At 37.1% G+C, this 22,797-nt stretch overlaps 1 protein-coding gene across 2 annotated transcripts in view; it reads right to left on the reverse strand.

The window, feature by feature from the left end:
• Nucleotides 1-22,797, reverse strand: part of LOC136679580 (diacylglycerol kinase zeta-like) — a 135,602-nt gene that overhangs the window by 10,325 nt on the left and 102,480 nt on the right. For both annotated transcript variants that reach the window (XM_066658192.1, XM_066658191.1), the window contains 5 exons: nt 13,308-13,342; nt 11,992-12,041; nt 2,577-2,697; nt 896-932; nt 586-685 (listed from right to left, as the gene is read on the reverse strand). In XM_066658192.1, the coding sequence (XP_066514289.1) occupies nt 586-685; nt 896-932; nt 2,577-2,697; nt 11,992-12,041; nt 13,308-13,342 (343 nt within the window). The remainder of the gene's footprint in view (nt 1-585; nt 686-895; nt 933-2,576; nt 2,698-11,991; nt 12,042-13,307; nt 13,343-22,797) is intronic.

Genomic DNA, 22,797 nt, shown 5'->3' on the forward strand with positions numbered 1-22,797 from the left:
AACAATGAAACTGCACTGATCTGTCTGAACTGATTCGCAGAAAGGTGTTTAGTCCCAAAGAATAACAACAACAGGCGAATAAAATTTTCAATATTACAGGCTACATGTACAGATGCCAGGTACCAACAAGTAGAGCCGGGTTGAGTAGGTACTATAGATTGGGAAATGGACATCAAATTTCCCTCTATGGAAGTATTTCTCACTTTTTTGGTGTAATTATGTATAGTATTTTTCCCTTTGTCTATAGTGTTAATCGAGCTGATGACATTGGCTTTTAGTTTGAAATTACCTACCCAGGGACTACAGAGGAAACAGAGCTCATGTCCTAAATAAAATATTAATGTGCACTGTCCCTTATAATAAATAAAAAAAATGATTTCAACTTGAATTCTGGGCATCACTGAATTTAAAACTGTCTGTGATTGATTGGATATAGTGAAACACTGAATAAAAGCCCAAATATAAATTCATAATTTAAATGTGCTCAGAGTTTCTGCTAAAGCACACTATCTGTTCTAACCCCAGCAATCTGCTCAAACTCCAGAAAAACATGTTAGTCATTATTAAGATAACAATCTGTCACACCTGTAAGTCTGTCTTCATAAGAGATGCTCCTGCTTCTACCAAGTAGTGACAGATCGTCCTCTGACACATCGAGGCTGCCTTGTGCAACACTGTCTCACCACTGAAAAAGAGACAGTAATAGGGTTCAGCTACCCAGAGAGAAAGATCACTGGAAAAGCAAGCTAGAATGCAAGTCATCAGCTTAGACTACAACCCAGTAATGCTAGAAATACAGTTGGCAAAAGTACTATGTCAGATGAAGGATAAAGCAAGAAATGAATTAAATAACAAACAGCATAGAAAAGTGGGGTAAAAACATTGTGGTTCTTACTTTTTTATTTCTGTCAGATCCAATATATCGGTGGGTGCTGTTGGAAATGGAAAAAAGAGAGAAAAAACAGTTGGTAATCAAGCCATGGGTGTCCCGAGGTTAACATTTGCTTTTTGGTTGTAGAAACAGCCCGCAATGACCTTCTAGACATGCTATTTAGAAGATTATAGCACTTTGTGATTTAGTGTTTCTCTGCAATGTATATTGTATATGTACTATAATCCAATGAGTGGCATGAGATTGTTTAGAGCCCTGCTGCAAAATCAAAATCACTATGAATTACCAGAGATTCTGATAAACTAGCATATTTATTATGTTCTCACCGCAAATTTAATGATTTTTCACTTACTTTATATTTTTTCATTTAACTATTCTAAACAAAATTTGTTTGAAAATCCAAGGTGGCAAATCCAAGGGAGAGCATATGCAACACTTCTATTTTGAAAGGTAAAAGTATAGGATGAAAGCATATTAAAGTGAAGTGTAAAATTTAAACACCTTAACCACTAAATATCATTACAAATGTTACAGATTTGTGTCTTGCCTCTGTGTTTTGTAGCCTATAGTATTTTAATATGACTTACTTTCTGTATTGCAAAAAAATCTGCAGCATTATTAGGTGTGCAAATAAGTTGTTTTTTTTCCTTGTAACAATTCTAATCCAGAATTCAAACATTCTCTCAGTCTTCTGCCATTTTATAATAACTTTTGCTATTGTCATAAATAAATAAATAAATAAATAAATTCATTATGTTCATGAACGCTAACATCAAAAACACCATCTTGAAATGGTCTAATACAACTCACACATAATTTTGGATAAAATATTATTCAAAATCCTAGAACAGTATAAATCCATGCACATGCGTCTGCACTGCAAATGCAAAACAAATGCAGTGATGTATAAATTCTCCTCCCTTGTCCAAATTCTACTGCAATAGAGCAGTAGAATCTTTGAATTTTGAATCACATGTTACACAAAAAAGCTTTTAAAACGTTTTTGTAAACCTAACATTTATTCACGTCTTAAAAAATGAATTACCTTATTTCTCAAGATCCAGGCTATCACAAATATCATCAGTTATGTTTAGATATGAGCTTTTGTGTGGCCTGTCTAGTGTACTAACAGGAGCATCTACTTTCTTTACGTGTTTTTGTGTCCAGTGATTCTGGGTAGGCTCCAGGCTCACCATGACCCGAACTGGATAAGCAGTTACAGAAAACAAATAAATGATTGAAGAGCTTCTTTCAGACCCATTGTGCTGCAGTGTTTATTCACAGAGGAAGGAAGGACTGAAACACTTAAAAATATGTGAATATTTTCACATCAGAAGCAAAAATAAAAGCTTTATTTATACCTTCCAAATTGTTTATCCGGTGGTCTTCTAGGTTTTGCATAGTTGACAGGTTGTCTATATCAATTTGTCAGTTTTAGAATCAAGTTGTGCACCTTATTTTCACCTTCCTTATGCATAAGGAAAAAATTAATACCCAGAAAATAATTTGACTGGAAATTGAATTAATGAAAGCTGTTCTCTGACCTTTGCAAAGTACTGCGTGTCATTTGGATAGTGCAGAATCTGTGTTATGTGGGAAAGGTCATATTGTAGGAATATGTAAAATGTGCAAAGTGAAGGGGATTGAACACTGCTGAACAGTCTCCTAATAGGGATTGACTCACTGTTATCAATGATATATTTCACAATGTCTTTGCTGGCTACATCCACTGCATGATGGAGGAGAGTGCATCCTGTCGAATCCTGCACACACAAGTCTGCCCCCTGCTTATGCAGCTCCATTAGCTATATAAAAAAAAAAAGATAAAATATTTAAAAAGACACATAAAAATGAACTATGACTACATAACAGGGACACAATATAAAACATAGGAATATTTATCAGTTCTGTGCCTTTGAATGTGTTAAAAAAAGACATCCAAACGTCACCTACACCAAGGACACATTACAGAAATATTTTTTGTAATCAGTTGACCTTTGTTGATATCCGACTGTTGGCTGGAAAGAATGTCTTTTGTTTTCCAACTTCATTTTATTTTGTAAATATAAGTAAATATGAACAATTTAGAATGTGTGCCTACAGCCAGAGGTGGAAAGAATACTAAAATATTCTACTTAAGTAAAAGTACTGTTAGTTTGATGAAATTTTACAAGTAAAAGTAAAAAGTAGTCTATTTGAAATTTAGAGTAAAGTGTGTGTGTGTGGGTGTGTGTGTGTGTGGGGGGGGTCTCTCCTGTGTAGCGCAAAAAGGACAAGGGTATATAAATTTCAAACCAGTTTGTTTTAATTAATGGAATAATTTTACAAATTAAATAAACTACTCATGGAGAGATATTTCTGTGGTTTGAAGTGGGTATGTATGAGGTACTTGTGCCTAGTCAGTGTATTACCCATAGTAGTAATCTAGTATCAGTCTTCTCCTGTGAACTGGAAGACTGCTGAGCACTGTGTACTATGGGCAATATATCTACTTATGTACTTCATACATACCCACTTCAAAACAACACAAATATATATTTCAGGTTGCTGGCTAGATTTAATGAATTTTATAATCTAAAAATTAAGTTGTCAAGTTTAAATACAGAGCTATAATCCCTCAAATAGAGAAATGTTGAATGTCATGTTCAATTGACAACATGATTGGGTATAAAAAGAGCTTCTCAGAGTGTCAATGTCTCTCTGAAGCCAAGATGGTAAGAGGATCACCAATTCCACCATTGTTGCGCAGAAAGATAGTGCAGCAATACCAGAATGGTGTTACCCAGCATAAAATAGCAAAGACTTTTAAGTTATCATCATCAACCGTGCATAACATCATCAAAAGATTCAGAGAATCTGGAACAATTGCTGTGCGTAAGGGTCAAGGCCGTAAAACTCTACTGGATGCTCGTGATCTCTGGGCCCTTAAACGTCACTGCACCTCAAACAGGAACGCCACTGTCAAGGAAATAACAGAATGGGCTCAGGAATACTTCCAGAAAGCATTGTCAGTGAACACAATCCACCGTGCCATCCGCCGTTGCCAGCTGAAACTCTACAGTGCAAAGAAGAAGCCATTTCTAAGCAAGCTCCACAAGCTCAGACGTTTGCACTGGGCCAGGGTTCTTTTAAAATGGAGTGTGGCAAAATGAAAGACTGCTCTGTGGTCAGATGAGTCACGATTTGAAGTTTATTATGGAACACTGGGACGCCATGTCATCCGGACCAGAGAGGACAAGGATAACCCAAGTTGTTATCAACGCTCCGCTCAGAAGCCTGCATCACTGATGGTATGGGGTTGCATGAACGCTTGTGGCATGGGCAGCTTGCATGTCTGGAAAGGCACCATTAATGCAGAGAACTATGTTCAGGTTCTAGAACAACATATGCTCTCATCTAGACGTCATCTCTTTCAGGGAAGACCCTGCATTTTTCAACAAGATAAGGCCAGACCACATTCTGCAGCAATCACAACATCATGGCTCCGTAGGAGAAGGATCCGGGGACTGAAATGGCAGCCTGCAGTCCAGATCTTTCACCTGTAGAGAACATTTGGTGCATCATAAAGAGGAAGGTGCGACAAAGAAGGCCCAAGATGATTGAACAGTTAGAGGCCTGTATTAGACATGAATGGGAGAGCATTCCTATTTCTAAACTTGAGAAACTGGTCTCCTCTGTCCCCAGACGTCTGTTGAGTGTTGTAAGAAGAAGGAGGGATGCTACACAGTGGTAAAAAATGGCCTTGTCCCAACTTTTTTGTGATTTGTTGACGCCATGAAATTATGAATCAACATATTTTTCCCTTAAAATGATACATTCTTTCAGTTTAAACTTTTGATCTGTGATTTGTGTTCTATTCTGAATATAATATTAGATGTTGGCACCTCCACATCATTGCATTCAGTTTTTATTCACAATTTGTTTAGTGTCCCAACTTTTTTGGAATCCGGTTTGTATTATAGAAGGCATAAAAGGAGCATCCAACATAATGCTCAGTTTTTGCAAGTAAATGTGGGCCATGACTCATAACTTTATGCCAAACACTACAAGATTGCAAAGAGTACTGTACACAATATTGTGAAAAGGATAGGAAAATCTGGAGACATCTCTGTCTGTGGGACAGACAACTTTGTTGAATGAAGGTGACCTTCAAGCCTTCAAATGGCAATGCAGGGAAAAACAAAAACAAACAAAAAACCTTATGCTACTATGATAAATACAACCTTTGGAAAGTACTTTGGAAAAATAAAACTCTGGAATGTCACAAACTCCACAGTAACACTATAAAATAAGTATACATTAATTAACAGTACTTAAGACTGTATTAAGGAATAATACAGTAATAAGCATTAGCAAATTATTAAAGAAAGTAACAATCATTAAGTAATCAAAGAAACGGAATCTTAAAAATATTTATAAAATAAAAAAAATGCTATTAGTTGTTGTGTCATCATTATTTAATGATTAATAGTGACATTAACAAACAATTTATTAAGGTTTATCACTGAATTAAATATCTGAATTAATGTACCGTTATTGTAAAATGGTAAGCAGCTATATATATATATATATATATATATATATATATATATATATATATATATATATATATATATATATATATATATATAGTCAACCAGTTTCTTTCCTGGTAAAAGCCTGATGGGAAATGTCAATGTGTTGGGTGATGAATGCTGTAAAATAAATGAAGAAATTAACCTAATCCAAAGTGAGAGAGGACTTTTTGTACTCCTATTTATAACCCTAATTATATGAATTACAGGTGCTGGTGATGTCTCAGGTGTTTTTTTTTTTTTTTTTCGGTGTACACTTCGCATTTGTGCTGTTAATTTATTATAGCAACAATGATTTAAATGTGATGTTCAAATTTTTAAGACAATATATATTTTTTACTAAAATTTAGAGAATGTTTCCTAACCATTTGCTATATCTCTGATCTGTTTTCATGCTAGAAAAAGGCACAGCATTTCTACGCAGCCCTGGCTCCATAAATAGGGGCTATACTAGATGTCTGGGTCGGAACGGAATCCTTAATGGCTCAGGAGCTCTCTCCCTACATTGCCAGCTCAGCCACAGCCGAGAAACAGCATTTGAATATGGGAGAGACCTCAGAATATGAAACGTGTGAAAAGAAATGGAGAGGTTGCTCTATTTCTGCCCCATATGTGGGTAATACTGACTTATTTTTGCTGTTACAGTTACTTTACATAAAGTGGAACTAGCTCGAAATTCAATAAACCACTAACTGCATGAAAGTACTACAAAAGCGCTACAAAACTAAACAGCTCATGTTGTAACTGAGATTTTGTGGTAATTTAAACAATGAATAAAATTTACAGGCTTGTTAAATTTCAACCAGAAACAAGCAACAATCATTTTTTTACACAAACATACCGTTCCACCATAAGAGATGTTGAGCTCCTGAATTAACACAAAGATGTGGGGGTGGGGGGGGGTGGGGGGGGGGGTGTTCGTAGGAGGAAAACGTCTATGTTTCCTTTAAGAGCAATGATGGCCATTCCATGTATTTGGAAGACATATGATTTCAGCCACAGGCATCATGAATCATAAACACATTTACACCCGTCGTAATGAGTGGAGAGCCAGGTCCTTTTCAGACCATTATGAGCAGTTTATTTATAGCAACATGTGAAACAACTCGATTGGTTTTCAAGCCCTCTTTTACCAGTGTGGAGGGATGAACAAGTCTTGACTTGGTAATTAAGAGTGAACGGATCTCACTGTTCGGAATGCCTCATTTATTACCATGGAAACCAAGACCTATTGTATGATTAAGGGCACATTCAGGAAACTTCAGGAAACTATTTATTTGTCTATTAATTTCCATGGTTCTGCCTCTGTGCTGAAAGAATTTTGACAAGGTCATCATGACACTAAAAAAAGAAGAGGAACAAGGAAAGATTGCATGAGTGAGGTTATATGCACTGCATATACCAATTTGTTTCATGCTCTCACCTTTTCTTGACTCTTTAAAACTTGGACCACCACTTCCCCAGATCTCTGCATCCTACCACTTGCAGGTCTCTGATGGTTCACCTACTAGGGGATTAATTCAGAAGTGAAATGATGGAGAGCTTTAATTTGTGTTGAGAAGAAATTCTTTCAGCTCACAGTGGATTCCATGAGGAGTAAAAAAGATTATAATCCATGTTAGGCCTACTACCCAGAGAGAAAATGTAACGACTAGGGGTTGACTTCAATATTAAAAAAGACAGGGATAAAACACTATAAAGAGACTCAAAGAAACTCTTATTTTAATAATGGACTTATTCCAGTGTTTCCTCTTGTTAACCACTTAAACTTGCTTGGAGAGAGAAGTGAAAATAGTGTTTTCCTATTCATATAACTTAATTTTGTCAATTTGGATGTTATAACAAAAATGAAAAAAAAAAAACTTGGTGGGTTGGTTTGGCATTGTGAAATGATTTGAGTTTCACACACATATAGCATAAGCAAAGACGGGTCTTATCACTGTACCTGAAAGACTATATAAAGTCGTCCTGTTGTGCTTGCTTTCCATGAGATGTGCTGTTGTGTTGGTAGCATTTCTGCAAGCAAAATATGCCTCGGGGATGAGACTGAAAGCAAAGAGGGGTGGCATCATAGGCTTCAGGGAAGTGGGATGGTCTTATTGACATACTGTTCATCAGTCCGGTTGAAAGAATATTACCACAGCACACTGCTGGTGGCAGTAGACAGAAAAATACATGCACCAGTGACAAGAAGAACCTGGAAGACTTACACAAACCATAGAGAGTGATGCCCTCCATCAGTCATCCTGTTAGTGCCAGCACCAATAGCAGATGGCTGCATGATGAAGAAATACTTGCAGACAGACTGATATAACGCCTGCCCTTAACACCACATCACCATCGCCAAAAACTGCAATGGTGTCATGTTTCACTGTCATGGAGTCATTCAGAATGGCAGCAAGTCATCTTCAGTGACGAGTGCCTCTTTGGCTTTGGTGGAGACAATCAATGATTTCATTTGTGTGGAGGCCCCAAGATGAACGGTTTATTGTGGGATGCTATTTAAAGCGCTATTAACACTCCACTCCTGCTGCAAAAAATCAGGAATTGAGTAATAATATTCAAGCTGCATGGGATGAATTATTGCAGGACGCAATTATGAAGCTCTACAACTCTATTCTGAGAGGTCTGGCATGTTGCTTTAGCAAACACGGTGGTTCAAAGCCACCTGCTGAGAGACAATACTTCTGTATGTGTAGCTCAATAAAAATTGCCCATACAAGTCTAAATGTTTAATCATGTATTGTTCTGGTAACCATTCCTAATATCATTGTAACCTAACACGTCCTTCTGGGTGCAACATTTTTTTTTTTTTTTACAACTAGTGTATTTTGGACATGTTTTTTTGCTTGGTTGTCCAATTTATTGGATTTGAAAAATGAAATGAATAATTTAAAACAATAGTTAGGGTCAATTCAAATCATTGTTCATATAGGTAAACAATGTGTAAATCTCTGCTCCTGTATTACAGAGCCCCTTACTTAAGGGAACTAAAAATAACCTCTGCTTGGCCATTCACTGACCAGTTGTTCCATGTTGTCATCATTAAAGGCAAAAAAGAGAAAACAAAAGGCCAAATGACACTGGAATCTGGTGTTTGAAGCTTAAAAAAGTTTCAACAGCATTAAATATTGAAGCAAAAATGCACTGCTGTCCTAAGCAATAGAAAACAATATGTCAGGTCAGAAAAAGCAAGGCTAGAAAACTCTGATGAAAAACTGAAAAACCATGGATAAAACCTCGGTTCAAAAGACACCAAGAACATTCACAAGAAAATAGATACACAACATAACGGAAGTATGTTGTTCTTGTCCAAAGAAAAACGATTTCTCGATTTCTGTGGATTTATAGTTTGCTACATCATTTGACCACAAGAGGTGTACTTCAAATTGTGTGAAAACTTCATGATGATATATATGGTATATATTTTTCATATTTTGTATTAGATTTTATTTTTGATTAAGAAGGTGATTTTGCCAGAAACTACATACAATCAGTCAAATTGTAAAATTGAAAAAGAAACAAGATTAACCTGCATCAGAGAGTCTCATTAAAAAAATAATAAATTAATTAAAAATGAACGGAGAAAAAAAGGAAAAAAATCTTCTAATAATCCAAAGCATGCCAAAACATTTGGGAAGCCTGGTGCAGGCATGTATGAGTGCTCTGGATCACTTATTTTGTTAATAATGAGAATGCCAATGTTAACAGCAGGATAAATTCATAAGCGTACAGAATCAGAACCTGAAAGCTTCTCTTATAAAATATTCTTAACCTTTCAAATCCAACCAAATGCCTCAAGAATAGTTGGGTTTTACTGTAGGTTGCAGCAGAGCGATAACCTAAAATATATTGCTTAAGGCAAAATTTTTAATGTTCAAAACCCTGCAAAGTTCCATACTTACCAAGTGAATTACAAAGTCATAATCCCAATGAAAATGAAATTCATTTACTGATAAGTTCAAAAGGAAAAGGGCCTCCAAATAAGAATTGAAAACCTAAAAAAATACAACTCTGGCAGGGGAGATGTCTTATCAAAAAATTATATATATAATATATATATAATAAACATTTTTATTAATGTAGCAGCGAGTACAGAGTACAGTATTAGGGAAAGGTTCATGACTGGAACTGAACTGATGTTGAGGATAATAATTAGTTTAAGGTTGGTTTAATTACAATAACAACTACATATTTTTGTGGTCAGAGAGAGCTTTGATGGCTATTAATCCCCTTAGTACAGTGGCCAGAGTGACATCCATTTCATCCCCTGTATTCTGTGTGCTTGATGTGTAATGACTGTGACTGCACAAAGCCAGGAATTCCTCATTTACAGATGTTTATTTATGTCACTACGGAGCACATGAACATATCAACTGCGTGTGTCCTCTGAACACAACAGGGGTCAGCTCTGGCCGTGTTGTTTTCAGTACCATAAGCTCTCGTGCTCATTCAGGGGAAGAAAAAACATACAACCCCCCCCCCCCCAAAAACAAACAAACAAACAAACAAACAAAAAATAAAAACAGTGCCTCCAACATTATGAAAAGCGTTGTGCCTCATTTCTACAGTGATGGAAGACATGGGACACACAGAGAGCTCTGATTCTATTGTGATGCATTTCCCTCTGCACAGTGTGAGTTTGTTCACGGCAGGATTTCTCTATGCACAGATTTTCACCAGCAGAAAGCATATTTGTGCCTGTTGATTTAAATACAGGCCAACCACTAGGGGGCCTGTGGTAAAAGTCTACAAACTTCACACTGTCATCATTGCTTGCTGTGTGATGGATGGTTTTATGTATTTAAATGCTGCTATAAAATTTGACATGTATCTAATTTTAGACGAAGTCAGCTCTATCTTTGTATCTTGGGTTGTGTTCACATTACAAGCCTCATTCATCAATTCTGATTTTTTTGCTCAGATCGATTTGGCCGTGCCACATTCATAAATATAAATGGCTTGTATCTGCCTTTAAAGTGAACTAATCTGTCTCTGAAATGGCATGTATGTGCCCATTGATACATTTATGCACATCCCTTCCTTTACAATTGTAAAACGATGCATTGTAATAAAACTGAAAAAAAAAACACGTTAGTAAACTTATGCATACATCTCATTTTGCTTGGAAGGATAGTTTGTCGACTGTACATTACTAGAGAAGAGGAGAAAAGGATTTTTTATAAGGACTTTTTAATAATATGGGAATAAGAGAATCCAATATGTCTCCCTACACACTAACCAGAAAATTTTAAGCACTCATGTAATGTGATGTATGTTGAATTACAAAACTGTTTATCAGCTATAAGCTTCACATCTGCCTTTATAACTAGTGCCCGGTCTGTGTGTAGTAGTTTTCATAAGCTGTGAAGTGCACAGGCTATGAAGGTAGGGCTGGGCAATTAATCGAAAACTAATCAAAACTGACATTCAGAACTTCTAATCGACATAATCTTGTTTATATCAATTACATCAATTATTTTTATTCTCTCATGTCCCCACTGTGTGTTCATGAACTGTCCCTTTAAAACCACACTACCAAGCAGTAGTCATATGATTCTGCCCCAGTCTGCCACATGGAAGCAACCTAAAAGCAGAGGACGACCAATTGTCTCGAGCAGTTCGTACCAAAGAAAAGATGTCAAATGTAAACGCTGAGAAAAAAAATTTCAGCGAAAAAGCACAATCACACACCGAATATAAACAGTGCGCAAAAAACAAGAGAGGAATGAGCTCCCAGCAACATTAGAAAAAATATCCCAGCTTTAATACTGGAGCAGATTTACAGTACAAGCCTCGTCACTGAAATATGAGGGTCAAAAATACAAAAACGACATAATCGTTTATTAATCGTAATCGTGGTAAAATGTACAATTCATCGTGATATTGATTTGTGCTCACAATGCCCAGAAATAATGTAAGGTGTACCGCACTATTTAGGATGCAGCTCGAGCCTCTCCATTGTTTAGCTGTGCTGCTAGTGCAGGCTGAGGCTCTAGACATGCGTAAAGGCAAAAAGACCGTTCACATTCATGTCTCATTTCCATAAAGGATTTTATAAAATCCTAAAATAATGGTAGTTCTTATCATTATTTAGTAGTAGTTCTATCATTAATTATTGATTAATTGTGACTAATGATTATTACTGTCATATTACTTAATGCTGCCTTAAGTACTGTTAATTTACCCTTACTGTAAAGTGTTACCACTCAGATGAAATAGACTCAAATCTGATTTGACAGATCTGAGTAACATTAAGTTTAAAAATAAATAAATAAATAAATAAATAAACAAAAATACAAATAATTAAAAATCAGATGAGTCACGTCAGCCTGGTAATGTGAATATAGGCTTATTTCTCCAGCAAGTCTATTACCAATAGCAGAAGTGCCTGTTGCTATGGCTGTTGATTAGCCTCAGATTTTTAAAAATATTTTATATGATGAAAACTGATTATTTCTATTCTTCTAATTGGGATTTGATATTTCCCTTGAGGTCTGGTGTGTTTTAAATGGTTCCTCTTACCTTCTGATGGTCCTTGTTCTTTACACATTCAATGAGCACATCTGCCAATACTGCAAGCAGAAACAGACAGAGAGACCTCTATATTTGCTTTCATTTAACATCTATTTAAGAAGTCTAACCACAACTAATTGATGACAGCATGTAAATAAATTTAGTATGACACTAACCTGGAAGCTAAAAATGACTAAGAGATATAAACCCTGAAAACTATAGCACATTTATCCGATTAAAGCTAGCCAAGAAGCTAAGTGCCTTTTTGGAGGATTACGGCTGAGATTGAGCAAATACAAATTCCAAAATAATGAGAGGATATATTCTGACAGGAATAATTGCATAAATAATAATCACCTCATGTGACATCTCATTTATTTAAATTTGGACTTGCAGGCGTGAATGCATAAATACACATTTGTAACATATTCAGCTATTCTGAGTTTTACAAGCAGTCTTGCATTTGTTTAATATTCTGGTATCAGAGGGGGCTTGGAAACAGTGTGGGGGAAATAAGATTTTAATTAGCGGTGGTAATCACATTAGGGCTCGCTGCCTCTGTGGCTTGTGTCTCAATACGCTAAATCTGGGTTCAAAGCTTCAGGATGCCCTTTGTAGATTACCCCTCGTCATCCACCAATCTCTGTGTTACCTTCATAAACTGGGGAGGGAAAAATCCCAGTTTGTAACTAACACTGGCTCACTTGGTTCAGTCCGTGCCTGTGTCTCAAGATACACCGGCTCCAGTCCTGCCTTTAAAATGCCACTTCCAAGAGTTGAAGCTGCTGATTACTTCCTTGGTACAGAAGCAACAACACATTCCGTTTCTGCCTATGCCAGGAAGCATTTGGAAGCACTAGCATGGAATTCTAATGTGAACAAAAGAGTCATGATAACCTCGATCTCCTTGGTTGATCCACGAAGATCACAAGAGTTCTTTCGTCCTCTTTTCTCTCTCCCACCAGTGGCAAGGAAAAAAAACACAGCAGGTCTTTGGCACCTGGCATTTATTTATTTATTGGTTTGGCAGCAGCTTGTTAAAGAGAGGGCGTATGGGCATTTGACACTCAGCAACAACCTTCCTTTTAACTGGCTTTGGAAATCAATTGGCCTGAGCCTAGTCTCTCCACAGTGCTGCTTTTATCCTGTGTGTGCTGTGTTTCACACTCCAAGAAAGAAAAAGAAAGGGATCTGACACACACTGACTTGGCTTTACACACCTACTAAACACAGCTATACTGGAGAAAAAAGCTCTCCTTTGCTCATTGACTTTTTTGGATGGCCAAGTTGTATGTGTGTGTGTGGGTTTGTGTGTGAGTGTTTACCTGGGTTTCTGGGGCTCAGAGAATTCTTTTCTGGCCTATGGGACACACAGAAAAGGAACCATTAAAAAGAGTTATTTTACGGAGGTACAGTGAGTGTTCACTGAGCCCACATAGTATTCAGCATGCTACACAAGCTGCTGTCAATGCACAATGGCAAAATCTGCTTTCAGTGCATTTACGTGTGTGTAATAGAGACTGCTGACACAATGATAACTAAACCCAGCTGGTTGCTTCTCTAGAAAGGAACTCACCTTTTCAGCTTCATCAGTCTTTCCATTCCAATACATTTTGAAAAAGCAGTTCAAATTTAACTTATGAGATAATACAAATTCAGAAACTGTAAATCAACTGAGTTCAAATACATATTCTACCCTAGACCCAAACCAGAGTCCATGCAAATTAGTTTCCATCCATATTCAAGAGACCACATAATTTCAAGTCCAGGGGCTGGATTCACAAAAGTTTCCTAAGGATAAAAGGAAGAAAAAAACCTATGAAGTTCATAAGAATGTTCTTAAATGCAATTTTTCAAACTAAGTTCTCAAATATTGTTTGTTTTTTCTTCTTTAGGTAATGTGTAGTCTGCATTTTACACTTTATAAACGCTGCGAGACCCATCAGACACAAGAGTCAAATTAAGCATTCAAATATTTTAGTAACCAAGAACAAGATGTAATGGTGAAGGAAATTCACGTTTGCCATTATTATGCTTATGTAGAAATTAAAAGTACTTTAAGAACAATCCCCACTTTTAATTTTGTTCAATTAGATCATATTTTCATTAATTCAGCTATTTAAAATATTTTTTTACTCAACCCTACGACAAGTGTGAGGGTTTCCTAAGTTAAGAAAATAGATAAGAACATATATTTTTAATGAACATTAATTGTTCTTAAGGAAAATTTGATCTTAACTTTAATAAGGAATTTCTTACTTAAGATACATTTGTGAATCAGGACCCAGATCTTTCCCAGGTCCTGTCCAATCTCTACTCCAAAGCAGAGTCCATACTAATTTAACCCCAGATCCAAACCAGTTTCCATGCAAATTAACTGCAGATGCAAAGAAACGTCCATACAAATGCAAGCCTAGATCCAACCCAGAGTCCATTTAATTTCAAACTGTGATCTAAACCAGAATTCATACAATTCAATTGTAGACCCAACTCATATAATGTTGGGCCAAAATATGATTAGTTCTGAAAGATGTTAGCTCTGAATGAAAGAGGATATAATGGATTTTTAATCAACATTAGGAGGCTGTTCCACAAAGCAGGGTTTCACTGTTTAGCCAGATAGCTTAAGCCTAAAATCAAGCCTGTCCTATAGGAACAGAGCTAAGGGAGATTCCTATTGGACTGTTGTCAACTTTGGGCTTAAGTTAGCTGGCTAACTGAGAATCCCTGCTTTGTGGAATACCCCCACCAGGAGACTCTGGCTTTACCTTAAACCCAAATAGCACTAATTCTTCCAATCAAAACAATACAACAATTCTCCCTCTCTCTCTGTAGATTTCTTCGAACAAACAGATTACCAGCAGCTGACCTCAATTTACAGGAGGAGAGATCCAAATGGTACAGTGAATATTCTGGTAAAGACTACAAAGATTAGGAACACAAAGTGCAGGCAAATAAATACATTGATATGTTAGTCTGTGTATACTTATAAAATAAAATAAACAATCTGATGGGTTGGGTGCCGCACTCCCCAGCAGCTGCAAAATACCTCCCAACCATGGCATGCAAAGGGCTTTCAAATAATACTGACCAAATACTGTTGTGATAATCCTGCTAATAATTGCAAGGCTAATATATTCTGTGCTACACTGCCTCTTAAAACTTGGGGAATTGGTTGGTGTATGACTGGTGTATCTGGTGGGTAAAGCCACTGCCCTTCATCAATCTGTTCATCAATCATCACTGCCCCCACAGGACCACAACTGACTACTGCACAGTGTTTGGAAAAGGAAACGGACTTTCATACTTAGAAAACCTGTTACAACTCTACTCTTTAGATCTAGGATGATTTATTAAAAGAATAGTGTTTACAAATTTGACAGGGAAAAATATAAATAAAAATATAAATATATAAAATAAAATAATAATAATAACAAAAATACACATATACAATGTGGCAGGGTTAAAGAAATTTAGAATCATTTTGACTAAGAGTATTTGCTTATTAGATCACAAAAATTATTTGAATCATCAACACACACACAAGGCACTCATTGAGAGCATAATGTGAGAGTACAAATAAACTTCCTCTCTCTTTCTCCCCTTCTTTTCCCCTCTCTCCCTGTCTCTCTCACACCCACACACACACACCCACAACTGCAGGGTCTTAACATTGAGATAATAATTAACGAGCAATATATTTCCACAGCTCCATCAGACAGATACCAGATTCTTTCATTCTGTGCAAGTTCAAAGTCTTTGATCCAGACAGAGCATCTGCAAGACCAGAGGAACCAATAAACTTGGCTTAAATGGAGGAGAGCCAGTAAGGAAATAGAGAGGAATTAAGAAGCATATAGTAAGAAAGAAAGGCAACTTGGAGCTGCAGAATTTTGTGCGTGTGTATATGGCAGATTTTGTAATTGGGTTAATAGTGATAAAGGAGAGAAATAGCCCCTGCTGACAATCACCGCTCTTGACAAGGGTCTTCACCCTCCCCCTGATGCACACACAGTCTCCCTTGAACAAGCACTGCTCGTCTCAATAAAATTTTGATCAAAGCAGCAGCGTGCCTTGTCAAAATCATCAGTTTGAAAGGCACAGTGACATCAATGCCAGTAATCTGTTCCCTACTGAGACAAAGGATTGAAGGAGAGAGAGAGAGAGAGAGATACAGGTAGTTCTAAATCCAAAAATACCAAAGCATCCAAAGGACAACAGGCATGATAAGTATAAGCAGTGATGATGCTTTGGTACATAAATGTTCTGCTTCCAAACTTGTTCATGGAGAAAACCTGCACAGCACATTTGACTCTCCAGTCTGTTTGTGTTTTGGAAATAGGTCTGATGTGTTTATGAAGCCCCAGTGTCCCAAAATGGGTAAATAAATAAATAAATTAATTAATTAATAAATAAATAGATAAGGGTCTTGGTCCAACATACTGGCTTTTCACTCTCTGCTCAAAGCAAAGAAATGGCATCTGGAGGTGTTAAGATAGCCAAGAAAACTCCAATCATTAAAAAGCACAATGTTGAACTTACTCTAAATGTTGGAGGTCGCATACTGCATGAAAGTAAACACACACCAAAATTCTTTAAAATTAAACAGCTTGAGTTATACATTTATTTCTGTGGTAGTTTCGTGAATAATAATAACCAATATGGACAAGTTAAACTTCAGCAACGTACAAACAACAGTTTTTTTTCCCCTCTCAAACATACCATTTCCCTTTAAAAAATTAGGAGCTTTTGAACATAAACAAACCAGAGAGAGTAGCAAAGCCTTATAAGAGGAGTAGACCAGTGGTTTTTTTTTTAGCCCAATTCCTATTTGATGCACCAATAACATATGGTTAACAAATGCCTTTCCCAGCACCTGCAAAAAATAACAGAACATCTATTGATTCAAAACTCACATACATTAGAATCCATTGGACAGTTCTATAAATAAATGTTTGAAATGCAAGACTAAATAATGTGAATTCATATCAAACGTTTACATTCTAGCCAAGTGTCAACCATGTTGATTTTTTGATATTTTACTTTATGATATTTAACATTCAAAATACAGCAACAGAAAGCAGATCCAGTTACATTATTTTTCCCTAAGGTTGTCTTGTATCCATGACAATCAGGTGGAGCCTGTTTAAACTCCACCCACACCCAACCACTATTCTAAGAATGCATTACCACTAATTCTTCCCTCTGATAAATTATTTGCATCCCTAAAAGAGAAAATTGCATAGATTACCAGCTTAATATACAACATTCAACTGATGAATTCATTGCTTTCAGTGGCAGAAATCAGTAAGTTACCAAAGACTTCAGTTGAGTGCTGTAAAAGTAAGTGTGTTGATAATATATTAACATGTTAAAGGATTAATACAGATAATTATTTATCTAATTTAATCATATTTTCTATCCATGTTTCTATCTAGGGCCAGCAAAGGAGCACAGGCATTTCAGACCCCATCAACCTCCACCAGCACTCCCTGTGGCATCCCCAGGAATTGCCAGGCCAGCCTAGAGATATAATCCCCCTCCTGCAGTTCCTTTGTCTACCTGGAGCTTCCTCCACACCCAATCACAGGAAATATGCCCAGTAACCCACTGAATAAATCTCTTTCTTTGCTGTTTCCTGGAACAGTGGGTATGGTACAGTGAGTGCATTGCTTCAGTCACGGCACCTTACTGATGGTCAACCTCATGAACCTTCTTCCCATCACTCATGAACAAGAACCTGATATACTTGAACTCCTTTACTTAGGGTAGGCTCTCATCCTCTACCTGAAGAAAGGAGGCCACCTTTCTCTTGGAGATAACCACGGCCTCAGACTTAGAGGTGTTTCACACTTGGTTGCAAACTGCTAAACTGCATGCTGGAGGTCAGAAAACATTAGGGGGCTGTTCCACAAAGCAGGGTTTCTCTGTTTAGCCAGATTTACAAGCCCAAATTACTGCCAAGTAACACAACTCACACTAAAAGTGCAAGGACAGAACGGCTTGCCTCAGCGAGGATGACACCCAGTACTCCCAGAGCACGCCCCACAGAATATCTCATGAAACATGGTCACGTGCCTTCTGCAAATCTTCAAAACATGTAGGGTGGAGTAGCAAACTCTTGACTCTTCAATTATCTGCAAGAGGAATTAACTGCACGAAGAGTTGCCATTATTCCTTCTTATCCTGTGTTTGACTCTCAAACAGATTCTCCTTTAAAGAACCTTTGTATACTTTCTCCAGGGAAACTGAGAAGTGTGATGCCTCAATAATTGGCACACCCTGTCCACCACTGGGTTCTTGGGTTGCCTCTGTAAAAGGCACCAACATGATTTTGACCACAGCTATGTGCAGCCACTTCCATAATAGAGGTCTTGAACAAGGTGCATTCAGACTCCATGTCCCCTACCTCCTCCATAACATATGTACAAAAGTGTATCATCCAACAGCAGTAACTGACCTAACTAATATTTTGGATAAATGTCATCAAATTCTCACAAAAATGTTCCAAAATCTAATGTTACACTTTCCCAGGAATATTAGAAGAAGTTACTGCAGCAAAGAATGACAAATATCCTATTGATACACTTCAGAACAATGTTTGGATTAGCAGTTGTCCACAAAATTTTGGCAATGCCGTGTTTTCAAGCTACTGTGGACAACACTGTGGTCCTTCTAAATAGTGTGGTTTTGTCCATCTCCTAGCAAAGTAAATCATGCTGCACTTTCTAGAGTGACCCCTTGCCTATACTTCATTCACTCTGCAGGGGTCAGACAGGGCAGGGGACTTACACTTGAGTACAGACATTAGAGGTCAGATGGGGGTCAAGTCAGAAACAATAAAGCTTAAAGCTTACACACCACCTGCCTAATATTTCGTCCAAATAGGACTTTCGTGTAGACTCACTTAGCAATCTATCATTTTAGAGACATAGAAAGAGAGAAATGAGGAGAAAAACAGCGCACACACTACCATGCTATTAATGGCTTGTCTCTGAGTGGGACGTGTGTTTCTGTATGTTTTAGTGTGTGTGTGTGTGTGTGTGTGTGTATACATAGGAAACTGCACACCACAGTGCAGGAATCCAGTCTGTGTTCCATAATTAGGAACAGCTCTTGGGCTCCAGACTCATAAATCTGCCCTGACCCTTACATGTCTTTTCTACCACTCATACACATCTGTACACTCTCTCTCTCTCTCTCATGTTCTGCTGTCCTGACACAAAAGAAGTTCTGAACACATGTGTAGCCAGCCTGCAATAACCCTAAACCCTAAACAAATTAAGGACTGATGCTGAGAAGAACAAGTCCCCTAACCATCTGCAAATGTATCTATTATGAGTTCAATTAACCTCAAAGCATTTTTAAACTTTCACAACATGAAAAATAGTCACTTCTACATATAATGACTTTCCTCATTGACACACCAAAAAAACATAAACAACAATAACATTTTACACAAAATTAGGACCATGTCCTACATCAGTGGCATTTTACTGTAATTCTGGTAACATCACACAAGTAAGCAGTAAATGATCCAAAATGCTGTAAATGGGGTAAAACCTAAACTAGCTAGAAGGCAAGCAAACATAACCAAAGCTCTTTGGCTATATTTGCCATTAAGTAATTAAAATTGGTTAGCTAGTTAATATGTTAAATAATATGACATTTTTACCCTCAGAGTACTCAAGACAATGTTTATATGTTTATTTGCTTTTGGTTTTAATTCCAGAGAGTGTAAGTAAGCAATAGTGTGAAATTCTACAATAGGAGAGTTATAAAAAAAATAATAATAATAAAAATAAATAAATAAATAAACTTAACTTCACTTGACTTCTCACCTTTTGTGCCGTTTTGTTCATACCATGTTTATAGATAAATGTATGTCACGGTGTCAGACACAACGCACAACAAATTAAAACGGTGTAACTTTTATAATTTTTCTTCCGTCTAATCCAAGGTATCAGAAAACCTCTTTTTCTCTTATATCTGTAATTTTCTGTCTTTTACCACAGTATCTGGCACTAATTTATCTGCAATTCAGTTTAAATGAACATAATCAGCATCTGAACACGGCTGAGCCATTCCTGGCTGATTGCATACCTGGCTGGGGCTACAATTACAGACTGTCCCTCAGAATACACACTCCAGCAAGACCCACCACAGCTTAACACACACCCACATATACATAAACACTGACTCATGGAGTATATGTTCTGTGACAGCTATGATAACTGGTAATTTTCTAAACTTTCAAAAAGGTTTGCAAATGTGAGATTTGGTCAATTATTCAAAAAAAGAAAAAAAAAACCCACTTCTCATTAGATGGAGAACAGCATGCATCCTGTGCCAAAATATGAGCTAACACCAGGCCAACAGAGAAGAGCTGAAGTAAAATCACAGTACTGAAAAACTCCTGCTGTGTAAAAACAGCCTAATTTGTCTCTATTTGCTATAAAACAGTGTTCAGACTTCACTTCAGGCCTCTTTCAGTTTAAAACAATGATTAAATCAGTGCTAACACTGCTTACAAGAAAATCAAAAAAGTTAATAGTCACCACTTACCGCTATGCAATCATTGTCATACTAATTGACATGCCTACACTCTGCCCACATGCATGCTTTTGTAGTAACTGTTGCTAGGTGGAAAAAGCTTTAAAGGCAATGTTTACGATTTCATCTCAGTACACTTTATGTAACATTCTGAGAAATTTCCTCACCATATGTTTTCTCTTTAGTCTGTTTGTGTGCTGGAAAAAGGTTTGTATGCATGCCAAGCTCAGTACAAGAGGAAAACAGAAAGTGTTTCAGTTAGAACTGGCTCACTGATTTACAGGCTCAGACACAGCTGAGAAATGGCATCTGGAGAGTTTTGGACAATGGAGAGACCTCAGAATATTCATTCATTCATTGTCTGTAACCGCATATCCAGTTCAGGGTCGCAATGGGTCTGGAGCCTACCTGGAGTAACAGGGCCCAAGGCACACCTATTTTTTATTTTCACCTATACATCTGATTCACCAATCGACCTAACAATGTATGTTTTTGGACAGTGGGAGGAAACCCATGCATACACTGGGAGAACACACCAAACTCCTGAGTCAGTCACCTGGAGTGGGACTTGAGCTGTGTGACTGCGACACTACCTGCTGTACCACCGTGCTGCCGAATATAAATCTAGATGAAGAGGTTGCTCTATTCCTGCTCCATAGTTTAGAAATATTTACTTATTTTGGTGTTTCAGATGCATTACTTAAGGTGCATCTGACTCCAAATTTGGGACACAACTAACTGCGTAAAAGTAAACAGAGACTGCAAGTGCTACAAAACAAAAATAACACTAGCTACAAATGAGTTTCTGTGTTTTGTTTGGCTGTCTGCACAATAGTTTGCGAGAAACATCTATGTTGTGTTCCACTAAAGTGGAATTCTAGAATATGCATTTATACTCATTCACCAATCTCCAAGGTATTTGTTTGTATGGGACATCTCATTGTGTCTGGACAGATAAGTTCTAAATTTTTTTTAGTCTAATCAAGCTAATAGTGAGTCATTCTTTATTACTGTCAATTTAGTTCAGCCTAGTGGTTGCATAAAAAAATCATAGTAATTGTGTGGAGACTGAGGTTTCGGTCAACATTCTGTACAGCTTAGCCAGTCTGGAAACATATGAATGTATTTGTTGGTGGGACAGAGATTTGTAAGTACTATTTTCTATTTGCAACCATGTTACCATGTTTGGCTGAGCTAACATGTAGCAGTGTTTCGTTGCCTTTCTGACTTGTATCAAACCGCAAGAGAAGGCCATATTCAATACATGTATATTGCCTTCCAAACTGAACATCCAGTCTTAACAGCTGAGAAAGGGAACGTGATGGATAGCTAGATTTAGTCTCATTTAGAATGAGACTAAATAATATTGAGAATTCTTTAAACCAATCCAAATCCAAACACTGAATTTTGCTGTGAAAAATGCATCAGCCCTAGATGTCATCATAGACAAGCAATCAAGTCAAGCACAATAACGGCACTCTCTTTCACAAGCCCTGTCCACATTTGTGCCACACATCACAAACACATAATATTGATTATTGACTCTGGGTTTCAATGTTTCACTTTAATTAGCAGTAAGATTAATGAGGTAAAGGGAGACACACAGATTACGTAAAAGGAGATAATTTTCAATCATTAGTGACAACACAGTTTACTAGAAGACATAAACTAAGCCCGGGAAATGTTCCATGCTATGCCTAGAGGACGCAGTTTCCACTGTGATGAAGAGACGCGCATGACGTAGAGTGTGGGCAATGAATGGAGTAACCCTGGACTATATCTGGGTCTCAGATCTGTACGGACTATCTGTATATGAAGCTTAAAGGGACAGTTCAACAAAGATGCTAACTTGGCTACCAATGCAAACAGGGCATGCACACAACATTTTAGTATTAAGAGAACCCTTAGCTTTCTAATTAGATGTATTGATTGACTGATGGATAGACAGACACAGGTCTTCCCAGTGTTTCCCACTGGTATAAAAATCATTGGAAATTGACAACCATTAAGTGACTGAGAAATTAGGAGACTCCGATGATATATTATGAAGAACATCTACTTTGTAGCATTTACCAGATGCTGACATAAACACCAGTAAGGTTTTACAAATGTGTTCTGAATATTTAACCTATAATTTTAATATTTGCATATAATCTCATTAGGCCATCCCTAATGAGATCTTTAAAACATGCAAGTAAACATTACACCCACGGTACTTACTTGCAGGTTTGGAAAAATATACAGCTTTCAAAACAAATCAAC

Source organism: Hoplias malabaricus, chromosome Y (genome assembly GCF_029633855.1).
Source record: "Hoplias malabaricus isolate fHopMal1 chromosome Y, fHopMal1.hap1, whole genome shotgun sequence".
Classification (NCBI taxonomy): domain Eukaryota; kingdom Metazoa; phylum Chordata; class Actinopteri; order Characiformes; family Erythrinidae; genus Hoplias; species Hoplias malabaricus.